General features: G+C 56.3%; 2 protein-coding genes across 4 annotated transcripts in view; both read right to left on the reverse strand.

Annotated features, from left to right (window-relative positions):
- LOC126929358 (guanine nucleotide-binding protein G(s) subunit alpha) overlaps positions 1-26,704 on the reverse strand; it is a 366,637-nt gene that overhangs the window by 192,817 nt on the left and 147,116 nt on the right. The gene's annotated exons all lie outside the window — the stretch shown is intronic.
- NPEPL1 (aminopeptidase like 1) lies at positions 1,370-24,872 on the reverse strand. Of its 3 annotated transcripts, none has more exons than XM_050745594.1 (12): positions 24,792-24,872; positions 22,694-22,879; positions 22,023-22,193; positions 16,747-16,836; positions 16,250-16,331; positions 14,356-14,498; positions 7,707-7,784; positions 4,615-4,715; positions 3,666-3,789; positions 3,123-3,299; positions 2,545-2,655; positions 1,370-2,047 (listed from the first exon to the last, which is right to left on the reverse strand). In XM_050745594.1, exons 1-12 carry the CDS (start codon positions 24,855-24,857, stop codon positions 1,889-1,891), a joined length of 1,488 nt encoding a protein of 495 aa, XP_050601551.1. In that variant the 5' UTR covers positions 24,858-24,872; the 3' UTR covers positions 1,370-1,888. The 3 variants fall into 3 exon arrangements, with proteins under 3 accessions (XP_050601551.1, XP_050601550.1, XP_050601549.1); XM_050745593.1 differs by lacking the exon at positions 24,792-24,872 and adding an exon at positions 23,560-23,816; XM_050745592.1 differs by lacking the exon at positions 24,792-24,872 and adding an exon at positions 23,560-23,804 and having other exon boundaries at positions 1,370-2,655.

Here is a 26,704-nt window from a genome sequence, read left to right on the forward strand (position 1 = left end):
CTCTGGCGGGCCCTGGGGAAGCAGCCGTTGCCTCCTAGAGCCCTTTGGCCCCGGGGAAAGCCAGGCCTCTGGCTCACCCCCATGGGCCCCCTGACGCTGGCAGGCAGGCCAGGCCAGCCAGCAGCTGGTGCCCAGCTGGGTCCCTGGTCCTGAGGCCGCCTTTGTGCCTGCACAAGGGAGACTCAGTTCCTCCCCTGCTCCCTGACCCTGCATCCTGTGTCCACACGGGTGCACCCCTGGTAGGGGGAGCAGACGGTGCCAGCCGCCCTGGAGAAGGAGCCAGACCACCTCGTGACCTCTGCCTCCTCTGGGTGTCTCAGGGGAGGCCGGCGAGCGGGGCCTACTGCAGCGCCATTAAGCAAGCTAATGACCCGTGAAGGCTCCCAGCCCGGCTGCAGCCGCCCCTGCTTGGAAGCTCCGGCTCTGTCTGCCCGGCTGCTGCCCACAATGGCTGGCATTGTGTTGGGTGGCAGTTTCCTCAGACAGGGCCAGGACCTTGGAGCCAGTTCTTGCTGTTTCAGGCCCAGCCAGGGCTGTGTACACAGCAGGCAGTTAATAAATATTTGCTTGGGATCAGGCCCAGAGTCACCTTGATTTTCAGGGCTGTGGGGGCACTTGGAGCCTGGGGACCCTTGGGGTGAGGTGGCCAGGGACTCAGGACGCAGCCTGGGGCCATGTGTCCCGCAGAGCTGCAGCCAGGTCCTCACCCTCGGCCCCAGCTGGAGAGAGAGGAGCACTGTCCCCCTCCCTGTGGGGCCTCAGACCCAATCCCTTCCTGGGGGGCCCCAGGCAGCCCTGCTGTGACTGAGGGCAAAGGGGATGCATGGCAGGGACGAGGTCCTGGCCTGCACTGTCACCCAAGCCAGTGGAAGGCGGGCTCCTGGGTGCCATGGACCCACTTCACCTGCTTTTCCTGGAGCCCAGGTTCAGGGGTTCCCTGAATCCTGGCGGGCTCCCGGGAAATCTGAATTGGCTTCGGGGCCCTGCCCTTTATCACCGGGACAGTGTGGCCAGGGGCGCGGAAGCACAGTCAGCCTCGCACAGGACAGGCTCCAGGACCCTCGAGAGACAGAACAGCCTCCGTGCAGGCTGCCGGGCTGTGGAGACTTCGAGAGCCCACAGCGCTTTCGCCTGGAGTCTGTGCTGTGCGCACCCAGAAAATCAAAATGATCAGGAGGGCCAGGCCTAGGCCCAGTGGCTCACTGTCCTCCTCCCCGGGCTCCTGTCATCAACACTGGGTTGACCAGCTGGGGCTCAAAGCCAGAGCTGGTCTGGGAGAAGCAGGAGGCAGCCCTGCACTTCAGTCCCCAGATGTGCTCCAGGACCCGTTTTGAAAATGAAGGGTGGAGGGAAGAAGAAGGAGGCCAGGTGAGGGGGTGGTGTGACCATATTTAATTGAACCTCAAGTGAATTCTAAGAGGCCAGAGTGTGACTTCTCTTGCCCTATAAAATCGGGTCCCCTGCAGCAAGTCAGTTCCATCTTTCACAGGGCTGGGCTGGCTGGATGCCCTGGCAGCCCCGGCTGGAGTAAGAGCCTGGCTGTCAGCCACACGCGTGCCCTGCACAGGACCTGGGGCTGGGACAGGGCACCAGGCAGGCAGGAGGCCTCACCCCGGGGTGCAGAAGGCCCCAAGGGTAGCAATTTACAGAAGCTGTCTCAGTCCTATAAGTAACTAACAGAAACAAGCCCCAGCGCTTGCCAGTCCCCTCACCGTGGCCTGCACCAAACTGTAAACTGTCTCCTAAAACTTCAGCTGTTTCCACCACCATGGTGACGACCACAAAGAAAAACCAAAACCCATCTGAAGGGTAATCTTTCAATTGCTTAAAATTAATCAGTGCAAAGTGAGGTAAAAGATCCCCGTTTGTCAGGGCCGAAGCAGGAGGCTCACACAAGCCTGCGTCTCTTGGAGTCCCTCTCCACGTCCCCCTCCTCGACATCCACCTCGCAGCCCAGCGGGGACACCAGGTTCAGCAGAGGGTCCTCAGAGGCACGGCCGAAGAGCGCCAGCAGGAGGGCCACACCGAAGCCCGTGGCTCGCTCACCCTGCAAGCAAAGGGCAGGACAGAGACTCTGGGCGTGGGGCTGCAGCACGGGAGGGGCTCCTGGGGACCCCTCACCTCCTGGGTCCCCTCCACGTGCCCCACAGTCCCCTTCTCAGGAAGGAGATCCTGAGCACCAGCTGGAGCCCAGGGCCTTCCATGCTGCTGGCTGGACACACTCAGGGCCAGCAGGCCAGACACAGGTGGTGGGCAAGGCCCTGTGTGCTCTGCCTCAACCCCAGGAGCTCCTCAGGGTGGGGATGGGTGAGACAGAGGGCCCAGGGCCCCCTGTGGAGGACAGGCTGGCTGGGGAAGGGTCACACACAGCAGCCACTCTGTTCCCAGGGAGGATGAGACCTGGGCGGGACAGCGGACTGGAAGATGGGTCACGGACACAGAAGTTTCTGATGAGCTCGGCCAGCAGCTCCAGAGCCAGAGGGGCACTCTGTTTGGACAAGAGGGCAGGAGCAGCCTGGGCTGGTGGAGAGTGGGGACACTCACGGCATGCACCGGTGCAGCAATGTCCAGGTGGACCCAGACTCCGGGCCAGTCAAAGCCAATGTGTGAGGCAATGAAGAGGCCAGCACAGGAGCTGGGGCTGTTGTCTCGGTCCTAGGGAGGCCAGGAGGACACAGTGCCTGTGGGTTGCTCCGGCCGGGCCCTCTCCACCCTCCCCCATCGTCTCTCACTGTTGCCGTCTGCAAGGAGCCCGGGGTGGCTGGGAGGGAGTCAGTGTGGGGAGGCAGCTGAAGCTGGGCTGGGAGGGCCTTGACCATGAGCCAAGGAGTCTGCCCCACCATAGGCCAACGGGGAAGCCAGCAAAGGGCCTGACGGGGCAGCTGAGTCAGATCCAAGACTGGGGGAGAAACCCCTGGCTGTGTGGCAGGGAAGCCAGTGAGTGGCCCATGCCATCTGGGATGGCTCCTGTGCCCCGACACCTGCCTCTCAGGCCCTCATCTGCACTGTGGCTGCTTCTGGGGGACCCTAGCTCCCTGGGTGCACCAGCACCCTGAAGGCAGGGCTCTGCCTGCCCGGCTCCACCCAAGTGGCAGGCTCCAGGCTCCAGGCTCCAAACCTACCGCCACCGAGTTCTTCATGTCAGCCACGGCTGAGGTGAACTCGCTGAAGTGCAGTTCGGGGCAGTAGACCAACGGGTGCACCAGGTCCCCACACTTCCTGCCCGCCTTCACGCAGGCAGCCTCCCACTCAGCGCTGTTGGTGAGCACCGCGGCGTGGTACTTCCCTGTGGCAATGCCCTGGGTGGGCAGGAACCCGGGAAGCATGTGGACGGGACGGCAGGAGAGAAACACCCAAAAGAGGGATTGAGAGGCAGACAGAGAAATAAGGGAGCCAGAAGAGAGATGGTTGAGAAGAAAAGAAAAACACAGGCAGAAAGGACTGTGGCCATGAAGCACAGAGAAGGTGGTTCCCGGCTCTGCGTCCAGCCTGGGTCTCGGCGCTGCCCACACCAAGCTCAATGGGCAGCTCCTCCTCCCTCCTCGTGCCCAGTTACGGAAACCTCCTGACGGCAGCCCCCACCCGCTGCCTTCCCCACCTCAAGGTCCAGGGGGGGTGGGGTTCCCCGGTGCCGCAGCTGAGGGGTGGACCCAGGCAGCACTCACCTGAGCCCCGGTCAGGGTGGCCATGTCCAGGATGATGTCAGCCCCCAGGTCCTTGCAAGCATAGGACACGCCATCTGCCAGCACCAGCCTGCCCTCGGCGTCCGTGTTGTTGATTTCCACCGTCCTGGGGCATGGCAGAGATCCCCGCTCAGGGACGGCATTCCCTGGGACATTGGCGTGAGCCCCTTTGGAACTGGGAAGACCCCATTTGGAGCTGCCCATCCCTGTGGCTCCCCGAACCCTGACACATTCCCCCACTGGGGAGGCTGGGATGGCCCCAGTCCCTACAGCAATGCAGTGCCTGGAGCAAAGGGCTTCCATGACATCCCTGCCCTGCTGCTCTTGAGTCAAGAGCCAGGGACCAGCCATTTGGCTCCCCCATGCCTCAGTTTCTTCATCTGTAAAGTGGGTGGCATGAACCAGCTGGGCTGGCCTTCAGCACACTGTGCCTGGCACCCGGCAGATGAGGAGGAAGAGCAGGAGATGCGGGGAGGCGCCCGCTCAGGCACCAGCGCCTGGGGTTGGGGACAGCTCTTCTCTTCTGCATTCTGGAGCCACGTGCTCCTCAGCAGCCAGCTCAGCTTTGACTTTCCAGAGTCAATCTCAAGGGGGAAACCCAGGGGGTACCCCCGAGCAGGAAATCTGGGGGTCAGAGCTTCACACACCCAAATAATTCAGGCCTACATTTTGGAAAGGCCTGTCCTGGTAATGCAGGGTAGACCATGAGCTCCTGGGCCAGGCACTGCAAGGGAGCCTAGCACCTCATCCAGGTGTCACGGGCCCCTCAATATGAGGTGCCCCCGCTACCAAAGCTCCCCGGCACTCTGGGAAGCAAGGAGCCTGCTGCTGGGCGCCCTCCCAGTGTGCCTGGAGTGAAGTGGCACTGCAGGCCGGGGAGGGGTCATGAGTTCCAACAGTGGGCAGGAAGGAGCCGGAGGGTCAGACGTACTTCCCTGAGTACAACAGGTGGATGTCATCTGGCCTTGTCGCGTTGGGTCCCACCGAGTTCTCAGCCAAGCAGAGCACAGCGTGAAGGTTGTCTTTGAAGCCCTGGGGGGAGAAGTGGGCAGAGGCTCCAGTTGTAGGTCATAGGTGTGGGGAGGAGGGAGGACGAGTTGGGGGTTCTCAGACCCACAGACAGCAGAAGAGAGACTGACAGATGGCTCCAAGTTGCAGGCACCAGAGCTCGCCCTCCCTGCCATCCTGGGCACAGTCCTGGCAGATCCCAAGGCCAAGGTTCACCGCTGGGGTCTCCTAGCCTCCCCTGGCAGAGCCCACCCACCACAGTGGATAAGCCTGGGCACGGGCTGGGCTGTGGGACTCTTGGGCTGCATGGGCTGGGCAGTCATGAAGCCTCGCCAACCTGTGCCAATGGAAGGTGGCCAGCGGCTGCGTCCCCTCAATACACACACACACACACACACACACACACACACACAGAGGGGCAGGAAGAGCTCAGCCTCGTGGAAGTTTAGGTGTGACGTTATAGTTTTCTGATGCCAAAATGAAGTCATTTGTTCGCTGAGAAACGTATGGCCAATAGGTGGTAGCGGTTCCTGCCCTGCACAGGCTCTAAGGGTGCCTCCTGACCCCAAGCGACCCATGCCTGGGTGGCAATGTCAATGGAGTGGCGCTCTCAGACCCCTGTCCCTGCCCTTCCTCTGTTCCCGGAGCCGAATCTTTAACCAGGATACATCCTCCTAGCACGGAGCATGCCTCGAGGGTGCTGACGCACAGTTCTATAGGATCCATCTCCTGGAACAGCCGACTCTTCCACCACGGGCGCAGAGCCCTCACCAAAGGCAAACGCTTGGGACGGTGGGCAGGGGCAGCCAGCAGTGCAAGGAGTGGCCAGTGGCAGATGCTGCAGCAGTGGTGCTGGGCAGGCGGCAGCTGTGAGTCCCTGAGGCCTCCCTGGCCCCTGCTCAGTCCTTGAGCCTCACAGATGGCCCCGCACCCCCACGCAGCACAGGGGAAAGAACTCCACCAGCCTCAGGGTGATGATCTAGGGGCCACCTGTCAGCTCCACAAGGGCCCTGAGTCCCCCACTCCCACTCTCGAAGCCCAGTCTCTGTCAGGGACATGGGGCAGGGGCTTCAGGACCCTCAGCCTTCTCCTGTCAGAGCTCCTCCCCAGATACCCCAGCACTGACATTCCATCTGTGTGTACAGTGACCACAGCTTGTCCCTGTGCTGAGACCTCCTGCAGTCATTCCAGGGGGCAGTGGGTGTTTGGGAACAAATGAATAAATGACAGCATGACCCTGAGGTCACAGGATGAGGCCATGGGGCTCCAAGCCACAGACACCACAGAGATGAGCTCCAACAACAAAGGACGGGAGCCCTGAAGTCCTCCCAGAAAGCAGGGTTCTGGATCTGTGGCCTGCCAGGGAAGACAGGTTTCCCAGAGCAAGTAGAGGCAGCACCTCCTGGGCAGGCACGTGGGACACGAGGAGAAGGAGGAGGGATTCTCAAATGGATGCTTTCAGCCTCCCAGGGAGGGCTGCTACCCACTGAAGGCTGGGCCCTGCCCCTAATTTCTGATCTGGGGCAGAGCTGAGAACCCACATTACTAACAACATGGAGATCCCACTGGAGAAGTGCTGGCTTAGAGGACGAGCGAGCTGCAGCCCCAGCGTAAACAGTGCTGAGGTCTCCATGGCTAGATGATGTGACACAGAGACAGCGCAGGCATGGCCCTGCCCTCACGGCCCTCATGGCCAGTCTTGGGGGGTCTCCAATCACCAGGGGCGACTGAAAAAATCCAGAACTCAGCAGAGCTGGAGGTGAGCCCTGGAGCTGTCGATGTTCGCACACTCCCTGGGTGTTCCCTGGCACAGTCAGGACTGCTGGTCTAACAGAAGAGGGTGGCCAAAGATGGGGCTGCACAGTGAATGCTTCAGGGACAGCGTGGGAAGGCTCTCCAGTGCCACGCCGGGGCTTGGGCCTGGTCCCCCAGGGCAGCCAAGGGTTTGGGGTAGGTAAGTGGGGCAGGGGCTTGCTTTTTTTGGTACCAGGGTTGGAGGGTCGCTAACACCCCCAGAGCCCAGGGCCACCGCGCTCCAGGCGTACCTTTCCATCTTTGAACGCTAGGCTAGGGAGGTAAAACCTTGGCTGATGAGTCCGTGCACACTCTTCATTGGCCTGTTTCTTTAGACAGGGTCTCGCTCTGTCTCCCAGGCTGCAGGGCAGCAGTGGGATCTTAGCTTACTGCAGCCTCAACCTCCCAGGCTCAATCAATCCTCCCCCACCTCAGCCTCCCAAGTAGCTGAGACTACAGGTGTGCGCCACCACACCTGGCTAGTTTTTAAATTTTTTTTTTTTTTTTTGTAGAAACGGGGTCTCGCAAGGTTGCTATGGGTAGTCTTGAATTTCTGGCCTTCTAGTCATCCTCCTGCCTCCGCCTCCCAAAGTACTGGGATTACAAGCAAGAGTTGGCCGCTTCATTTGTTTAATAAGCACTTTTCATGGCCCCAGGGACATCTGGGCTCCATGGGAAGGTCACTCAGGTAACCCCCATGCCCACACTCTCCCCGAGTGATTACTGCCACCGAGCAAGGGCTGAGCTTTGGGGCGCCTGCCCAGGCAAGAGAGGAAGGGGGCCCAGCCAGGCCTGGGGGTCGGGGGTGGTGACTTGGCAAGACCAGTCGCCAGAGGCAGCTCTGCTGCAAAGAAGGGTTGTGGGAGGGGTACACAGAACAATGCATGCCCCTGCCTTGAGCTTCTGCCTGCCACATGCCACGCGGGTCTAGGCCAGGATTCCTCACTGAGCCAACCGCTCATGGGGCTCTGGAGCCAAGGCAGGCTCTGAGCGGAGAACATGGCTGGACCTTGTCCTCGGGGCCTCCCAGAGCAGCCCTGATGAAGGCAGGAAGCTCTGGGGGCCCAAGAACAGCCTGAGGGCAGAGTGGGGACAGGCTCCCGCTGGGGAGACTCAGGTAGGAACATGGTGGTGCCTATGGCGGGACAGACAAGGGAGAGGGGAGCACCCATGGGGCACACCCAGGATACCCCGGCCGAGGGTGGGCAGGGCCCCACTCACCTGCTTGATTGCAGCTCTGAAGGCCCCCAGGACGGCCGCGGCACCCCCGCAGTCTCGCTTCATCCCTGGCATGGTAGTCTGCAGGTGGTACAAAGAGAACCGGACAAAGGTGAGCCGTGAGGTCCAGGCCTGGCAGCAGCAGCCCTCCACCCCCACCCAGCCCCACGCTAGCCCCCCCCTTCCCTGGCTCCCAGGCCTGGGCAGCCCCCACACCAGGCCTCCTGGGCATCCACAGAACTCATGAACCTCCTATTGGCCAAGCGGGGTGTTCTCCGGAAGCAACAGGGAGTCTTTGCTATAGATGGCGGGGCTCCCTTTTGTTTTGACAGAACTTTGGGGCCATCAAACAGTAACTGCATGGAGGGGGAACCCGAGGAGATGCCTGGAGCTGCAGAATTCACCGTGGCCGGGCTCTGACATAGCCACAGAGACCCCGTGCTTTAAGGCCGGGCACCCTGACCTCAGTCCTGGGCTGCCACACCGCCTGGGGGTCTGTCTGCAGGGACCCTCTCTCTCCACTCCTCCGCACAGTGTGAGAAGGAAGCTGAGTGAGGTCCAGGGAGCCTCTGGGGCTTGCTGGAGGTCCCTGGCCAGCACCTTGGGGACCTGGGTGGGCTTGCTTGCTTCCTGCACTCATTGTAGCTTCCTTCTGTGCTTATGGTGGGGAGGAAGCCTGAGGGGCTGCTGCCGCAATGCAAACCTGCCCTGGCCACCTGTCACCCCCCAGAACAGGGCCTAGCTTCCTCTCCCTGGCATTTAGAGGCCTTTACCACCTAACGAGACTTAGGCTCAGCATTCTCTGCCCTTCATCACAACTTTGAACGATGGTGAGGGCTGATGTTAGCCAAAATCAGTCACATCCACCCCCAGTGACACCCATCCACCCCCACCGACACCACCAGCAGCAAGGACACCTGTCGCTCCCTCATGTCACTGCCAGGTCTACCGCCAGAAGAAGGGACCACCTTTCTACTGAAAACAAGTCATCTCTTCCTAGCTAATCTGCGAGAAAGCACAGGGTTGTTTAAATGGAAAAACAGGGCCTCCGATCTGGAATCAAACCATGTGCAAAATGGGTCACACAGAAATGCCTGGAAACGGCTGCTCACTGTACACCATGTCTCCCCCGTCACAGCTGCCAGCTCCTTCCCAATTGCAGGCAGAGCCAGGACTGGGCTTGCAAATACAGCTCCATTGATTGTGCAAAGTTCCACCAGCCCCCATGCATTGTTTCTGTTTTTATAGAAGAAACCATGTTCGCAGTGATTTAAGATGGTCTCTGCCTTTTTCACCGGGCTGACACTTACACCCCCTGTGCTGGAGTATTAGCCACAGTCCCAAAGAGGTTGGGGAGCCCCTGGATTCGTTTCCACGCCCTCTGGGAAAATGAACCAATGCCAATTGCATGTTAGAATTTCCTTGCTGAAGCAGTAAAATTAATTTTTAAAACTCTCAACCCTTGGGTACAATACATTTTCCATATTCTGTGTGACTCATAATGCACTCCTGCTCTTGCTGACAGGCAGTGGTCGCTCAGAGCAGAAGCTCAGCTGTGATTGCTGGGGCAGTTCTGAGCTCCATGAGCCACTTTGGCCACGACACCATTTTTACTTGAAAGAAAAACTGACAGACAAATGGCACTTAATTGGATTTAGGTATCTGGCAGATATTTCCCAGAAAAGGAACAAACTCAGCCTCTTACTTCCAGAAACAGCTGACATTCTTTATTGCCAATGGTATACATTTGAGCTTTTAAGCAAAAATCAGAATTTTGAAAAACTTTCTCCTGTCACCGTGACAACTTCCTCATACTCAATGACTTTTCTGATGAGATGGATGGTGATATTAAGTGATTTTTCGATACTATATAACATAATGTGTCAAAAATTTGAATTTCTGCAGAACTCTTGAACCAATATTTTTCAAGTGAACATGCATATTACAAAAACCAAAGTGAGACAGAACAGTGGATTTAACTGCCACGGAGCACCAAAGTCTACTCGTGAGGCTTCAAATTCCATGTTATAACCAGCCTTTAAGAAGCTACCACTTGTTGAGTTTTGGTGTAATAGCAAAGAATTTCATAGTTAGCTGAAAAAGGTACTAAAATCCTTTTCCCTGTTTCAACTATAGAATGTGAGAGGCCAGATTTTCTTGATAAAGTTGAACTGAAACAACACGTTTCCACAGACTAAATCGGAAGCAGATGCCAGGTCCCTAGCTGTCTTCTATTAAGTCACTGACTGGATTTGTGAAAATGTACAACAATGTTACTCTCTCAGTAAATTGTTTTTTCATTTTGGAAAATGCTTATCTTCATAAAATTGTATCATTTATGATAACATGCAATGGATTTATATGCTATTTTTAATGAATTATACATGTTATAAATTTCTCCCTTCTAATTTCCAGTAGAGTAAATATCAATAGACAACATTCTTATACATAAAGCCTCTTTGGGGTTGGTACTTGTTAAGAGGGTAAAGGGGTCTCCAGTAATGCATTTGAGGCCTGCTAGTCCAGGCTGATCTTGATCTGCCCTTGAAATCTTTGAAAAGGGAGCTGTGATTTTTCTTGCAAAACTGGGAACTGGGCTGGCTCCACCCAGCTTGCCTTTTGAGGAGTGACCATTTCTGCACCATTTGCTCTAGACGCAGCCACTGGGGAGAATGCCTGCTGCGTTCACGTTTCACACCAGGCCCTTGGGATGAGACTGTGAGTGCCTTCAGGTCAGGATTGGGGTCTCTCCTTCAATGGCTGGAGCCTCAGTGCCCACTCCACATAGTAACAGCTCAGGAAAGGCCTGCTGGTTGATCCCAAATCCACGTAGAACAGTTCCAAGTGCAGCGGCGAAGATGGGCTGGTTTAAAATAAAAAACCAGGTATTGTTTCACTGGTGCCAAAACACCCAGCTCTTCCTTGTATTATGGTGTCTGCAGACCAGTTGGACCTTGGGAATAGGCAGGGGCTATAGTCTCATTTTCAGAAGGTGATCTGGAGCCATGGAAAATGCCCTACTCTCTGGCAGTTCTACCAGCCACCCTCAGACCACAGCTTCCCCGGAGGCTGTGCGGCTGTGGCCTCTAGGAAAGGCCTATGTGGTCAGGTTTTTCCTTTGTGTTCATTTTGAGGCCAGGAGCTGACTTACTGCACAGGTGCAGCCACAGCCTCATGCGATGAAGTCAGGTGCAATATTTTCCCTAAGTGACTAGAGTTAGTGCCACAAGCAAACAAATGAATTCCCAGGAAGCTCATCTTCTTACACTGGTCCACAACAAACCGACATCAAAAACAAGCATCTGATCTGCAGAGAAGAGGGTCCACAACTCTACCAGCCAGAATGTAGCAGCTTCCAGGGCGACTGACCGCAGGTATTGAGGGTGCGAGGGTGGGGGCAGCCAGTACCAGGTGCAGGCAGTAAGGGGTGCACTATCTGTGGCGAATTTAGGAATCATAATAAACCGACTAAAAGTCAGTTTGCTTATTACCACCATGTGCTGGTATCTCTGAACAATGTCAGCGATAACATATTCCTCCTCCAAAAATCTGTTGTTGGTTGAAGTTTAAAAATTTGCTGTGGCTACAGTTGCGTTTTAATCTTACAAATAAAAGCTTCAAATTCCCCTATCTTTGTTACTTATCCTGAAAGTAACATTACATGGATGTTAACAGTGACCCGACACACAACTGGCCCTGACACTCGCGGAATCTACTACCCACATTCCTTCTGAGAATCGCTCTGACAGTCAGATCCTGTGGCCTGGCTCTGGGCACAGTCGGGGCCTCCAGGGCCCATGATTTCCTACCTCCTGGTGTCGAAACAGAGGACCCAAAATAAAACACAAGAGCACGGGATGGTCGAAACGAAGACGCGGAACCTGAGTTCCTTCAGTTCCCTCATTGCATGTGAACACTTGGAGTTACTGTGTCCAAAATGTTTTTGTTCCACGGACATCTGAAAGCCACAAGAATCCACCCTGAAGAACTGAACCCATGGTGGGTGTTGTGATTGCTGGAATTTACTGTGAAATGGGATTTTTGGGAATCTCTGCCAAATGATACCGTATTAAAGACTTTTCCTAAGTATCTGTGTATCTGCTGCCTCATGTGATTGGAGCTCTTCAAAATCAAAATTAACAAAGAGTATTCTTGGACCAACTGTGAATGAAGATAGCTGACAAAGCTGATTCCTCTGCCTACCGAACATACATTAGTAAAGAAGATCAATTTAAACGAAATCATTGTCAAATGTGTAGATGCTAAGACCCAAAGCCAGAAACATTCATTCCACCATCTATCACTCCAAGAGACCCATAGGGAGGCATGTTTTTTTCTATTAAAAAAAAATACATGAATGCTAGTTGAGTGTTAATCCATTTCTGTTTTCTTTGTAGTACAATATTTATTTTCTTTTTAATTTTTTTTACTGGCATGACAATAGGTATGGAACTTAATAATAGAAAATGTTTTTTTTTCTTAAATCTTTTTATGATTAGTTTAATTTCCTGCCTTGTTCTAAACAGTTTTGTGGTTTCGAGGAGGGATGGGAACTACTCATCCATTCCAGGTATGAAATAAACTAGGCGTGCTGGAAAGCAGAGCACAGCAAGCTGCACCAGCGCCACCCTGAACAACAGCTGACACCAGGGCTCAGTGTCAGGAAGGCAGCAGCAAGTGGTGGGGCCCGCCACGAACCAAACTGGAGAATGGGCAACACCAGGGGCAGGCCCGCTGGCTGCAGGGGAATGCTGCCAGGTGGGACCAGAATGCCAGCACTGGCAGACCTGAGTTCACAAAAGGCCGGAAATCCAGGCTTTGATGAGAATCCTTCCTGGTTTCAAATATGGGTAGCTAATTCAAATTTTAAAAACGCCAGGCCTCTGTGAGCCTTGCGGGGTACTAGTTTGCAGTGTCTGTTCCAGATGCACTCCCTGCTCCTTCCAGACCTCCTGAGGCACACACTTCCCAGTCTGCTGCCTCCCTGTCCTTCCCAGCCCAAGACCGAGCACAGCTGCTCACACGGTGTGTTCGCACGGTGTGGGATGAATGGATGGAGATGGTGCGGAGGAGGGAAGTTCGCACGGTGTGTGGGATGAATGGATGGAGACGGTGTGGAGGAGGGAAGTTCACACGGTGTGTGGGATGAATGGATGGAGACGGTGCGGAGGAGGGAAGTTCACACGGTGTGGGATGAATGGATGGAGATGGTGCGGAGGAGGGAAGTTCACACGGTGTGTGGGATGAATGGATGGAGATGGTGCGGAGGAGGGAAGTTCACACGGTGTGGGATGAATGGATGGAGACGGTGCGGAGGAGGGAAGTTCACACGGTGTGTTCACACGGTGTGGGATGAATGGATGGAGACGGTGCGGAGGAGGGAAGTTCACACGGTGTGTGGGATGAATGGATGGAGACGGTGCGGAGGAGGGAAGTTCACACGGTGTGTTCACACGGTGTGGGATGAATGGATGGAGACGGTGCGGAGGAGGGAAGTTCACACGGTGTGTGGGATGAATGGATGGAGACGGTGCGGAGGAGGGAAGTTCACACGGTGTGTTCACACGGTGTGGGATGAATGGATGGAGACGGTGCGGAGGAGGGAAGTTCACACGGTGTGTGGGATGAATGGATGGAGACGGTGCGGAGGAGGGAAGTTCACACGGTGTGTGGGATGAATGGATGGAGACGGTGCGGAGGAGGGAAGTTCACACGGTGTGTGGGATGAATGGATGGAGACGGTGGGGAGGAGGGAAGTTCACACGGTGTGGGATGAATGGATGGAGATGGTGCGGAGGAGGGAAGTTCACACGGTGTGTGGGATGAATGGATGGAGACGGTGCGGAGGAGGGAAGTTCACACGGTGTGTGGGATGAATGGATGGAGACGGTGCGGAGGAGGGAAGTTCACACGGTGTGTGGGATGAATGGATGGAGACGGTGCGGAGGAGGGAAGTTCACACGGTGTGGGATGAATGGATGGAGATGGTGCGGAGGAGGGAAGTTCACACAGTGTGGGATGAATGGATGGAGATAGTGCGGAGGAGGGAAGGGCTTGCTGCGGCAGGCCGACTAGGCCACGACCGGGGCTCCACAAGCACCTGTCCTCCTGGGATGGCAGGACAAAAAGCCACACCACGGGACGGGCGTCTAGGGCCACCTCACAGGGATGTTCCCGGGTGACTCGCTTCTGTGCTGCGTCCAGATTCCCCTCACTCTTGGGGGTTACGTGCCTTTGGAGGGTCTTGTGTGGCCACCCTGAGCGTTTTCTCGGTGGGGACCATGGCAGACTCAGAGACACAGGCGTCCCCTCGCCCTTCCCTTCCTCGGACAAAGCCCCGCAGCTGCAAGCCCTGCCTCCCTGGCCCTGCTTGCCATTCCTTCGGTCATTTCCGGGGCTGCTCTCGGGCCCTGGCCAGGCTTTTGTTTCCAGACCCTTTTGAAGGGTGGGCATGGAACCCAGGGGGCCTCGTGAAGTTGTCGCCTCAGCATGGGAACTGGCCCTGTAGACTCTCCCTGAACCCACCCCAACCCAGAACCCCCAGAAACCTTGCTGTCCCCCACCCCATGACACCTCTGAGAGGGCTGGCTGGACCCAAACTGGGCCCCTCCCCACCCCCAGAGCCCTCTGGAGAGCTGGCCCTGCACCTCACCTTCCCTTTGATGCTGAGGCCCCCAGTGTCATAGACGATGCCTTTGCCCACCCAGGCGATGGTCTGCGTGGCTCCGTCTGGGGTGTGGCTGAGGACAGCCAGGGCTGGGGGATGCAGGGCGGCTTTGCCGACCCCATAGATTCCTATGGAAAGCGTGGGGAGAAGTGGGTTAGGCTCAGGCTGAGCTGAGTGGGGAACTCCCAGAGGTCCCTGGAAACCCCCACTCTGGCCGCTGGTGTTTCTCCTGGAAAGGCGCCTGCCTGAGCCTGGGGCTCCCGGCCCCTTCTCCTGCCCCTGGCCAGTGTGGGATTGGGGAATGCAAATTACCGCCAATGCCTGAGACTGCAAACAAATTCTATGCAATGTATTGTTAGGCCAGAAAACCCACTGAGGGAAAAAATATTGTATCCTTTCCAGAAAGAAAAGAACAGGATTGCAGAATGAAATTATTTTTGGATAATGCCTCAAGGCTGCCCCAGCCCATGCTCGTCCCCACTTCCTGAATCCTTTGAGCACTCAGGGACTGCACCGCCCTTTCACACTCGCTCCCACGGTCTCTACACCACTGCCTCTTTGGTTTACATGACACATCTTATCAAGGAAGCTGTGGCCCGTGTGTGTGCAGTCTATGGCTCAAAGTCCTGCAATAATTGAGTCAAATAATCATAGCAACAATGGTGAGGGCTAATCATGGCCACCTGACAAACTCCAACTCATCCTGTTAGATCCACAGCAAACGCCACCTCCTCTGTGGAGCTTTTCCTGACACAAGCGGCCTCTCCCTCTACTTGTAAATGGCTTCTGTCTAGGTAGACACCACCAGGATGGCCCCTGTGACCCCCATGTCTGGGTATTCATGTCCTTGTGTAGTCCTTCCCCCTCATGTGGGCAGGTCCTAATGTCCCACCTCCAACCAAAAAAAAAAGGTAGAAGAGATGAGATACCACTCCTGGGATTAGGTTACAGAAAAAGATGGGAGTTTCCATCTTGTTTGCTCACTTTTCATCCCTCTCTCTCGCTCAGAGACCTCGTTCGGAGGGCGGCTTATACTGCAAGGAACTGCTGTCTCCAGCTAATGGCCTGTGAGGCCCTAAGACCTGCCAGTAGCCTGTTGTGAGCCTGCCTGGAAGCACATCGCAGGCCCCAGGCAAGCCTTCAGATGACTGCAGCCCCAGCCAACAACCTGACAACAGCAGGCAGAGGCCCTGCACCAGGCGAGGATCCCCAACCCACAGCATGGTGAGGGGATAAGTGTTGTTGCTTTCAGCTGCTATCTTCTGAGTAATTTGTTTTGTAGCCTACGTAACAGAGACAGCCACCTTCCCCTCGCCAGTCTACAAGCACCATGGGGCAGCTGAGTCATACTTATCTGCCCCTCTGGCTCCTGGGCAATGGGGAAAGGTGGGTCTGGGGACTTGTGGAAGGCCTCTCTGAGGAGGGGGCATCTGAGCTGAGATGCACTGGTTGAGATGACCTCCACCAAAAATATATCTTGGGGGAAAGTATTCCAGATAGGGAGAGCCATCTGCACACAGGCCCTGCCTGCCACGATGTGAACTTGTGTATTCAAGGAACAGAAAGGCCCTGCTGAGCCAGTCCCACGAGTAAGGGTGTGCAGCACGCGAGGACGCTGGAGAGGCTGCAGGCAGGGAAGGACTTGGATCTAGCAGCTTCCAGAATCCAAATCAGAATCTGGATTGCTCCCCCTTCTCCCCCAGGGATGGCTGCTTCCCAGGGTCTGGCACTGGGCTTGGACACAGGCTGATTCCTTTCAGGTCACAAGCAGGATGAAGTTTGGGACAATGTGTCATATGGCCCGCCGACCCCCCTGTCACCCAAGTGCTCCTGGTCACTGCCTGAGGCCAAGACCTGCAGGGATGCAGCCCCCACCCACCTCCAAATCCTCTCGTCTTCAGTTCCTCATCCCGGATGATGGTTGGGATGATCCCCAGCTCCTTTCCAACTTTGTTAATCTCCTGGACATGTTCATGGAAAAAACAGCAACACAACGACACATGAAGATGGCTGGAAACAGGAGAGGCCGAGGCTGGGGCCAGGGATGAACTGCTGCCTGTGTGGAGCGGGGGAGCCAGGCTTGGGAGCCAGCTTCGCGTGTGATGAAACCCAGGAGAGGGGGCTCACCCTCCACACTCTCTCATTTCCTGCAGCTCTGGCTGCGGTCCTGCCAAGGGGCCTTGAAGAGGAGGCTCTGTCCTCCCCACACACCCTTTCCTGAGGCTTCCTAGAGCTGGGCGGACAGCAGCACTCCATCGAGGGCAGCCCTGCGGCCACATCAGGGTGTGGACAGCCCCTGGTTTCCTCTGGCTCTCCTGGGGGGTCAATGACACCCACCCCAGCCTGGTCCCGCCCCCGGCATGATGACCCACAAACCTCGAGGAAGGTGTCGGTGTTCATCTCATTGCAGGGTGTGTCCACGATGCGGGCTGCTAGCCGCACGCCGTCTGTGGCATTTGCTAAGCACTAGGGAAAAAAAGGCCATCACTGGGGTCCTGGGACCAGGTGGGAGGCAGATGTTCTCCACTTGTCCATCCCCCAGGAACACAAAGGCATCAGAGGCAAATGCCACCCACAAGGCTATTGACAGGGCAGCAAGGGGAGAGGAGAGAGCGAGCATGGCTCTCGCTGCCTGCCCCACCCCCAGCAACCCAGGGCCACCAGCCACCTGTAGAAAGAACCTTCAGCACAGCCACCACCCTGTGCCTCCACAAGTATACAGGAGTCCCCAGCCTGGGGTCCTGCCCTTCCGTATCTGGATCCTTTCCAAGCCCTGTGTCCTGTTTCTCCCTTCATCCTAGCTACAGCTGAAGGTAGGTGGCCCCTGAGTATGCCCTGAGCTTCCCACCCCTCACCTCTGCAGATCCCACAGCCCTTTCCCTCCCACCAAGATCCCAGTCATCCTTCGAGGCACTTCTCATAGGCCATCTCCACCAGTAGCTTTTCCAGATCCTCCCCATCAAGCAGAAGCACTCAACATCCTGGGCGCTTGAACCCGCTGGCCCTCCCGGACGCCCTCCCTCTGGGCCACTGCTTTCCTCAGGAGTCCCACGCAAGTCCCTCATGAACCCTGCAAGACAGACGGGGGTCTGGCTGCCCTAGTGCTGTCACTTGACACAGCACGGTTCTGGGCACGAAGGGGAGGGACAGAGAGAGGTCTCGCCTCATGGAACTGACGTGTCCACCCAGGAGCTGAAAACATGGGCCCTGCTTGCCTGGCAGGGCTTCAGAGCCCACACTCGAAGGCAGGGCAGAGAGGGGCATGTGCACCAAAGCACACGTCACGTGGGTCCCAGAAATGTGTCCTTCAGCCCTGGCTTGGGCCATTCTTTGCCTTCTCATGTGTGTCTCACGTCTGCCCTGGGACCCTCACCGTCTCTCAGCTGAATCTGCGGGCATCCCTGCCCCACCCTGTCCCCTACCGTGCACCCCCAGGCGCAGAAGCTTCAGACAGCTGGCTGCTTGCGTGGCCTCCCTCGCTCACCAGAAAGACAATATTAAGAGAAAAGCAGCGCCGTTTTGCGGGGGTGCAGGACAGCATCGAGTTTATCATCCCTGCCTCTAGTCTCATAATGTCAGGGCAGCAAGCGCCGGGTCGATACCGCAGCCCAGCCACCTCCTCCGCCCTGCAGAGGTAATTAAACCCCAAAGCCTCAAAGGTAGAGACCTGGAACTTGACAGCTCCGATATGAATGTGCCTGTGCCGTCCCTGCCGCCTGTCAGCAGGTTTTGTCTGAGGGCATGTGGGGACCAGACAAGGACTGTCTGAGAAGTGCGTCAGTGCTGTGTAACTTGCCTCCAAGGAGGCCAAGTGTCACCTGGAAGACCCCAAACCACGGCAAGCTCAGGGCTCTGACGCAAGAGCGCTTCTGCGGGAGGCAGGGCAGGGCTGTGGGTGCCCTCCACCAACACACAGCCATGCTGCACTGGGGAGGGGTGTCTCTTACCATGAGGGGAGGGCCACTCATTCTGTCCACACGTGCCAGGCACCATGCAAGACTCGGATAATTCAGAGACGTCAAGGGAGTCAAGCTCAGCAGAGGCTCACAATGCACAGTCCCAGTCTCTGCTACAGAGAGGATGAGGCCACAGGATGCAGAAGGGACAGGGTCCTGGGTGGGGACTGGAAGGTTCCCGCAGGGAAGAAAGGGAGAAGCTGAGTACAGGCCACATGGGTGTCAGATACTGGTGTGCTCAGGACCCAAGAGGGCTGAGTGGTGGCAGCTGTAGCTTAACACCTGGCTCTGCCCTTTGCTGGCGTGGTCCCGGTGAGTCACTCAATGTCAGCAAGCAGTTTGCTCAGCCCTAACCTGGGGACAACAGGACGTATCTCACAGGACTGTAGAGTGTACCAGCACGTGCTGTGTGCACACTCCTGCCTTGAGTGTAGGGCGTGACAGCTGACAGCACTCAGAAGACGCCACCTTGCACACAGATGCACCTTTGGAAGGTGAGCGAAGCAGGAGCTGGAAAGAGGCCATCTGTGGCAGGGTGACCAGGAGACTGCTGCCATAGCCCAGAAGAGCACCTTAAGGCATGGCACTGGGCAGAGCAAAGAAACAGGACACACTGGCTAGTTGGGACCAATGGGGTTGGGGGCCACGGGGACTCACTGCCCCACTGCTTCCATCACCAGATGTTTATTGGGCCTTTCTCATGTGTGGGGTCGGGTGCTGGGATCATTGTGCACAAGACCAGGTCCCTGCCCTCTGGGGACTCCCAACCCAGTGGGGAGCACAGGAGATCAACAAAGATGTGACATGTCTTATAGTAATGGTTTAGCTGACAAATGGGAGGGTTGTGTTAGCCAAGAAGGCCAGGCCTCCCTGGGGAGGGAATGTGGGCAGAGGCCAGAGGGAGACCATGCTGGGCTGGACAGGGAAGGATCCTGGCGCAGGAGCATGAGCAGGAGTGGGTGTGGCCAGTCTAAGGGACAGCAGGAAGTCCACAGGAGGGGAAGGGACCGAGGGCAACAGAGGTCAGGGTGCCCTGCTATCCTTGGAAATAAGGGTGATGCTCGAGCCCCCAAGTGGGCTCTGCGGGCACCCCTGCCCACCTGGATAGCAGGCCTGGAACTCAGAACGAAATTGCTAAAGACAGAAGAAGCTGATGCTGGTGTCTGACCCTGAGAAGACTGAGCAGGTCGGAACACTGGAGAGGCCATGAAGAGGATGCTGAGAGGTGGCGACAGTCTGGGGAGCAGCAGGAGGGAGGGAGACCTCTGGATGGGGCAGATGCATTTCAAGGAGGGATGGCAATGCCCCATCCAGCAGTCCTTAGAAAACCATGTCAGGATGGGGGCAAAAACTATGTTTCCATGGGTTAAGAGGGAAAAGAGGATTAAGAAAGGCAAACCAGTTAGACTTTTTTAAAAATTTGGAGACGAAGGAAAAAAAGGGGAGCTATCTCATGCTGGTGAAGATGGAAAAATTCGGGTTGAGGGTCAGTGGTTGCAGGCCTCAGAGAGGACACAGTGAAGGAAATGAGGTGCGGCCCAAGCGCCGGTGTGGGAGAGCTTGCTGCCCGGGGTGAAGGTGACAGCCTTCCAGAGCCAGAAGTGAAGAATGAGCTCGGACACGAGAAAAGATAACCTGGGTGGCGCTGTGGGCTCGGGGACTGGAGGCAGCAGGCGCAGAGGCTGGGACCGCTGCCGTGAGGAAGGGAGCCTGACGTCAGGCCCATCCAAGGATCTGGAGCCGGGAAATCACTTCCGGCCTTGCAGCCTCGAAAGGATCCTTCTCAGCATTGAGTGAAATAACACATGTAGAAGTGCTCCCTGTAAAGGGTGCAGCAACACACATGCACACACACCACACACACACCACTCATGCACACACCAGCACTCACACACACAGCAACACACGCCACATACACACCAGCACTCATACACAGCAACACACGCCACTCATACGCACACCACTACTCACACACACACACAGCAACACATGCCACACACACACCACACACACACCACTCATGCACACACCAGCACACACAGCAACACACAGCAACACATGCCACACACACACCACACACACCACTCATGCGCACACCAGTACTCACACACACAGCAACACACGCCACATACACACCAGCACTCATACACAGCAACACACGCCACTCATACGCACACCACTACTCACACACACAGAGCAACACATGCCACACACACACCACACACACACCACTGATGCACACACCAGCACACACACAGCAACACACAGCAACACATGCCACACACACACCACACACACCACTCATGCACACATCAGCACTCACACACACACACACAGTAACACATACCACAGACACACCATACACACACCACTCATGCACACACCAGCACTCACACACACAACACACGCCACACATGCACACACCAGTACTCAAACATAGCAACATACACACCACACACACCACACACACACCACTCATGCACACATCAGCATTCATACACACACAGCAACACACGCTACTCATGCACACACCAGTACTCAAACATAGCAACGTACACACCACACACACCACACACACACCACTCATGCACACATCAGCATTCATACACACACAGCAACACACGCCACACATGCACACACCAGTACTCAAATGTAGCAACATACACACCACACACACCACACACACACCACTCATGCACACACCAGCACTCACACACACAGCAACACATGCCACACACACACCAGCACTCATACACAGCAACACACGTCACTCATGCACACACCAGTACTCAAACATAGCAACCACACACACCACACACACACCACTCATGCACACACCAGCACTCATATATACACACAGCAACACACACCACACACACCACTAATGCAAACACAAGTACTCAAAGACACACAGCAACACACACCACACATGCCACTCATGCACACAACAGCACTCATACCCACACAGCAACACACACCACACATACACACACCACTCATGCACACACCAGCACTCAAACACACACAGCAACACACACCACCCATGCCACTCATGCACACACCAGCACTCACACACAGCAACACACACCACACATACACACCACACACACCTCTCATGCACACACCAGCAAACACACACAGCAACACACACCACACACACACCACTCATGCACACACCAGCACTCAAACACAAACAGCAACACACACCACACACACACCACTCATGCACACACCAGCACTCAAACACAAACAGCAACACACACCACACATGCACACACACCCCACACATACAACACATGCACACACACCCCACACATACAACACATGCACACACACCCCACACATATAACACATGCACACACATACATGCACAGCAACACACACCTGCATACATCACACATACACACACAGCTCACTTAAGCGGGCAGCGTTATTTGGAAAACAGCATGGACGTTCCTGGCACTGATTACGTGCTCAACAAACACTGCCTGTATACAACAGAATCCTGAAGTCACAGGCCACGCTGAGGCAGAGGGAGGAGGCCTGGGTTTGGAAAAGCCTCTGCAGCTTCCCAGGAACCAAAGCAGCCAGCCCCGCTCCTGCCCCCGCAACAAGCTTTTCCCTCTCTCGACCTCCCTCCCACCTCCCCGATCTTGCCGCGGCCCAGGGGCCGGGTCTGCCCTTCCAGACACCCACCTGCAATGTGGACACCTCCACCGGCCCGTTGTCTTGTCCTACCAGGAAAAACTCCACGGTGACCGTCTTCTTCTCCAAGCGCCGAGAAGCACCTGAGCGGTGGGTGAACAGCGGGAAGGCCCGGGCCAGGGCACAGGCGGAAGCAAACACCTCTGGCTGCTCGCAGACCATCTGTGGCACAGGGGGAGATGGGATAAGGGTGCAAGGGCCGCCACCAGGAAGTGCAGGGAGCTGCTCTCTGAACGCCTCCAGAACATCGGTTCCCTTGCAGATGACATCTAGACAGAGATGTCCCACAGCAGCCGCCACCCCATCCCTCAGGTCACCCCAGGAACCGTGGAAGCACCATTGGTCATGCTCCAAGAGAAATAACACATTGGCCACCAGATGTCAACAGCCTGACCAGCCAGGAAAATGACGAACAGAGGGACAGACACTAGGTGGGCCTCAGGAAATCTAGGGTTGAGTCTCTGATTTGCCACCAAAATTAATCTGGGGCAAATCCCCGCGTCTCTCTGGACCTGTTTCCCCGTCTACAGGGCAGGGATTATAACGTCCACAGCCCTCCGGCGGCGTGCGCTGCAGTCTGTGCAGGGCTGTGAGCTCCCCAGGCCCGAGTTCACCGCCGCCCGACTAGGAGCACCGCGGCTGCCTCCTCTCGAAGCACTCACCACAATGCAGCGATGTGCTCCGGGCGGCAGGCAGGTCCGCACCAGCCGCGTGATGAAGTGGGCGGCTGAGGGGCTGTTGTGCCGGCTCACCCTGCAGGGCAGGGCAGCCACGGTGGCGTAGTTCAGGTAGAGGGGACAGCTGTCCGTGGGGTTGGGGTTGAGCGTGCTCAGGGCAGCCTGCCAGAGCTAGATCAGAAGGGAGAGACAAGAGACAGAGGCTTCAAACAGCGGCCCACGTGCCAGGAGGCCCTGCCCTGCGGCCACGACCACGCCTGCAGTCCTGGAAGGGGCACTGCGCAGCTCCCCGCCACCGTTGTCCCATCCTTAGGGAGATGTGTCGCCTCTCTGCAGAGCTAACTGTCTCTAGGCTGGCTCGCATCCCCCTGGTGGGATGAAGCCACCAAGACTGGAAGGGAGAGGCTGGGGGCTGCTTTGCTTCCAACACTCGGATAGGGCTTAGGCGGCTTCCACCAGAGAGGGGGCAGGGGCCAGGTGTCCCCAAGTAAAGGCAGCTGGGGACACTGCCATGGGAACTTCTGGAAGCCAGGGCCTGTCGTCAGGCAGGGCCGACGCGAGGCCCTGGAAGCGGCCGCGTCTCCCCGCCCAGTCCGCAGGTGTTGCGGCCTCGGGGGGCGCAGGGCTGGGCTGACAGGAGGACCACCGCGCCGCACCGGCGACGGGGCCTAGGGCTGGGCCTCCGCGGGCGAAGACTGGCCTGGCGGCTGAGCCCGTCAGGGAGGCGGCCCAGCCTCGTTGGGCCCGGCCCGGCGGCGGCGGGGGTGCGGCGAGCGAGGCGGGGCCTCCGCGGGCCGCCCGGGCCTGGGCTTCCGCCGCGCGGGGCGCATGGCGGCCGGCGGCCCGCTCACCTCCTCGGTGACCCGGGGCTGCAGCTTCCCGCGGACGTGGCTCCAGGGCACGCGGTGCAGGTGGTGCAGCTGCCCGAGCAGCAGTAGGGGCCGGCTCTGCGGGTCCGAGTCCCCCGCGCTCGCCTGGAACTGCAGCCCCACGTTCGCCATCTTCCCGCCGACCCACGCCCCGGCCCGGCCTGGCCCGGCCCGGCCCGGCCCGCCGCTCGGCCCCGTTCGCCCCGCTCCGGCCCGGGCTCGGCGCCGCCCCGGCCCTGCCCGGCAGCCCGCGGGCCCCGCCTCCCCCGCCGCTCCGGGCTGCTCGCGAGACGTGCAGGGCCCGCCCGGGGCGCGAGGGGGCGCCGGCCAGGCCGGGCGGGAGGGTGCGGGCAGGCCCGGGCGGGCAGGCCCAAAGTCGGCCCCGAGCAGGCCCAGCCGAGCAGGGCGCTCGCGCCCGGCCTCCAGCGGCACCGCCCCTCGGCCCAGCGGCCCGGGCAGCCCTGCCCAACACGCGGGGCGACGTGGCCCGCCAGGCAGCGCCTCCCGGACAGGCCCGTCCTCCAGTGGGGCCTGGGCCGACGTAGGCCCAAGCCCACCCTACGCAGTTCCGGCCCGATCAGGCCTCAGGCCGGCCCCAAACAGGTCCCCCGGGGTCCCAGAGCAGCCGCTTTTGATTCCCGGGGACCCCGCACCCTGGCCACCCATCAGGCCGGAGGGGCCCAGTGACTCTTGGACTTGAGTCAGGTCCTTTTGTCCCACTGCCTGGCATGGTGGGCACAGCGTGGACCCTCACTTCCTCCTCACTTAATCGGAGGTTCCCTGGCGTTTATCAGACCCCACTCTGCCAGGCACTGCCCTGGATGTGAGAGTGTGCCAGGGACGTGGCTTTCCATCCAGGGCACTGCTGCTGGGATGGCCAGTTACAAATCCAGGCACTGCCTGGCTGCGTGGGGGACCTTCCCACCCACCCCTTTGCAAGAAGGGTTATCTGGCACAGTCTAAGCAGGAAAGAAGGGAGGAGATGAGACGAGGAAGGAGCAGGGTGACCTGAGTCACCTCAGTCGCCTTGCAGGGGAGGAAAGGCCATCAGAGGGTGCGGGGCAGGAGCCGGGTGGTGGAGGAGCCAGGGGTGAGTGGTGAGTGGATGGTGGAGGTGGAGGGTCCCACCCACAGGGTCAGATGCAAGGGTCAGGAAATGATGATGCATTGGGGAAGCTCCACGCAGGAGTCATTTAAAAGCAAAAATCTGTTACCCAACATCCTGATTGCTCAAGGGCCTTTGGTTGGTACCTTTCTCTGTTTCCTCCATGTAGTTCCATAAGCTACTCCTCTTATTTTGAGTTTCTTCTTCATTACCAGCCTAAAAATGGAAAAAAAAAAAAAAAAAAAAAAAGCAGTGTCAACTCCCTGGCGTGGTGTGGGAGGTTTTCCACCACTGACCTCCCAGCTGGCCCCCTAGCTCCCTAACTTATACCCCAGCCACAAGCCATGCTTTCATCTTCCCTGTCTGTGGACTCCAGGTCTCCCTGCTCAGCTCTGAACCGTGGTCCCTGGCCCCAGGGCAGGCCCTCGGAAACACCACATAGACTAGAGCATCAGCATCCTGAAGGCAGGTCTTTTTGCCTGTTTTCTGTTTTTTTGTTTTTTTCCTCCAGTGCCTGGCACAGAGCAGGCACTCAAAAAAAAAAAAAAAAGCTGTTGAATGACTGAAAGGAATTCCTTTGAAACCCTCAGCTTTCCTGACATAAAAGTCAACGCTAATTGGATCTTATTTTCTTCAAAAGATTTTACAGCAGCTGAATGTTTTCACACATTGGTAAAGGGTACTAAGAGCGTGTATAAAGATCTCTCACTCTTTTTTCTGTTTGCAAATATGTTGCAGACAGGCACACAGCACTCCAGAGGACTGAGACAGCTGGAGGATCTTCCTAGAGGGTGAGAGACTAAGGCCATGCCCTGACAGATGTAATAGGACTTCCACAGGCGAAGAGGTTGAGAAAGAAGGCATTCCACGTGGGAGAAGTCCTGGGAGGAAACACAGACGCAGAATATGTCCAGCAGGCTCTGAAACCTGTGTGGTTAGAACAGAAGGTTCCTGGAAAATAGAAGAGTGGGTGAGGAGATCGACTGGGGAGCCTGGTTCACTCTATAGAATTTTACAAACTGAAGAGGGATCCAAGAAGCATTTCAGAAAGCCAGATCCAGCAGGTTTGTGTACCAGGAGTTGGAAATGAGATAAACTGTTGGTGGAGAGGTCATTTTGGAGATGTTTTTCTTTTAGAATTCTTTCATATTTAAGAATAGACTGAATAACCCTGACAGCCCCCAGAAAGGATGAACAAAATGATTCAGTTCAACCAACATTTTGTACACAGAGCAAGAGAAAACATTAGATGCTTGTTAAAAGCAAATATTGGTGATTCTGGTTTTAAGCCACGCCTGAATTGAAGAAATCCAAACTAAACAGAACGCTAAGGAATTATTCCACTTCAAATGCCTGCCAATTTCCTCAAGATGCAGCTTGTGACAGATACAAATACATTCCAGGAAAGTACTTTCCCCTTTTCACTGCTGACTTTACAGACTTTAACATAAATAAGACAGGCAGCACTTTGTTTAGATAAATTTTGATGAAGGTATTAATCCATGGCTTAGTATATATTTCACTATCAATGAAAAATTCACCTCTATTTAATTTGCCTTAAAATATGAAAGTTTAAAACAAATTACCAGATCTTTAATGCAACCCAAAAATCAATTTATGTTTTTGATGACTTGAAACCTATTCCACATCCAATTGGATGTTCAGACTTTGCTCAAAAGTTGAAGAAAAGATTAAAAACTTCTGGAACAAATCAGAATAAAGTTACTAGAACTTATTAGGATGTTTTTTGATACAGTTCACATCCTAGGACACATTTCTGAAATCCTATCATGTAAGATGGCTCTATGTGTTTGAAATGTGCATTTATATGTTAACTTCACGTCAGGCTTCACCCGTATAAAACCTAATGCCTGCTTAGACTCAGCTGATCGCCACGAGGCTCTCAGATTCCATTATATCCGATACTTCAAAGAAACACTCATTTCCGTGGTGCATCTGCTTCATGTTTTCTGGTGTTTTCATTCATTCATTCGTTTGATGTACATTTGTTGAACATCAGTT

The sequence above is a fragment of the Macaca thibetana genome, chromosome 10, assembly GCF_024542745.1.
Source record: "Macaca thibetana thibetana isolate TM-01 chromosome 10, ASM2454274v1, whole genome shotgun sequence".
Classification (NCBI taxonomy): domain Eukaryota; kingdom Metazoa; phylum Chordata; class Mammalia; order Primates; family Cercopithecidae; genus Macaca; species Macaca thibetana.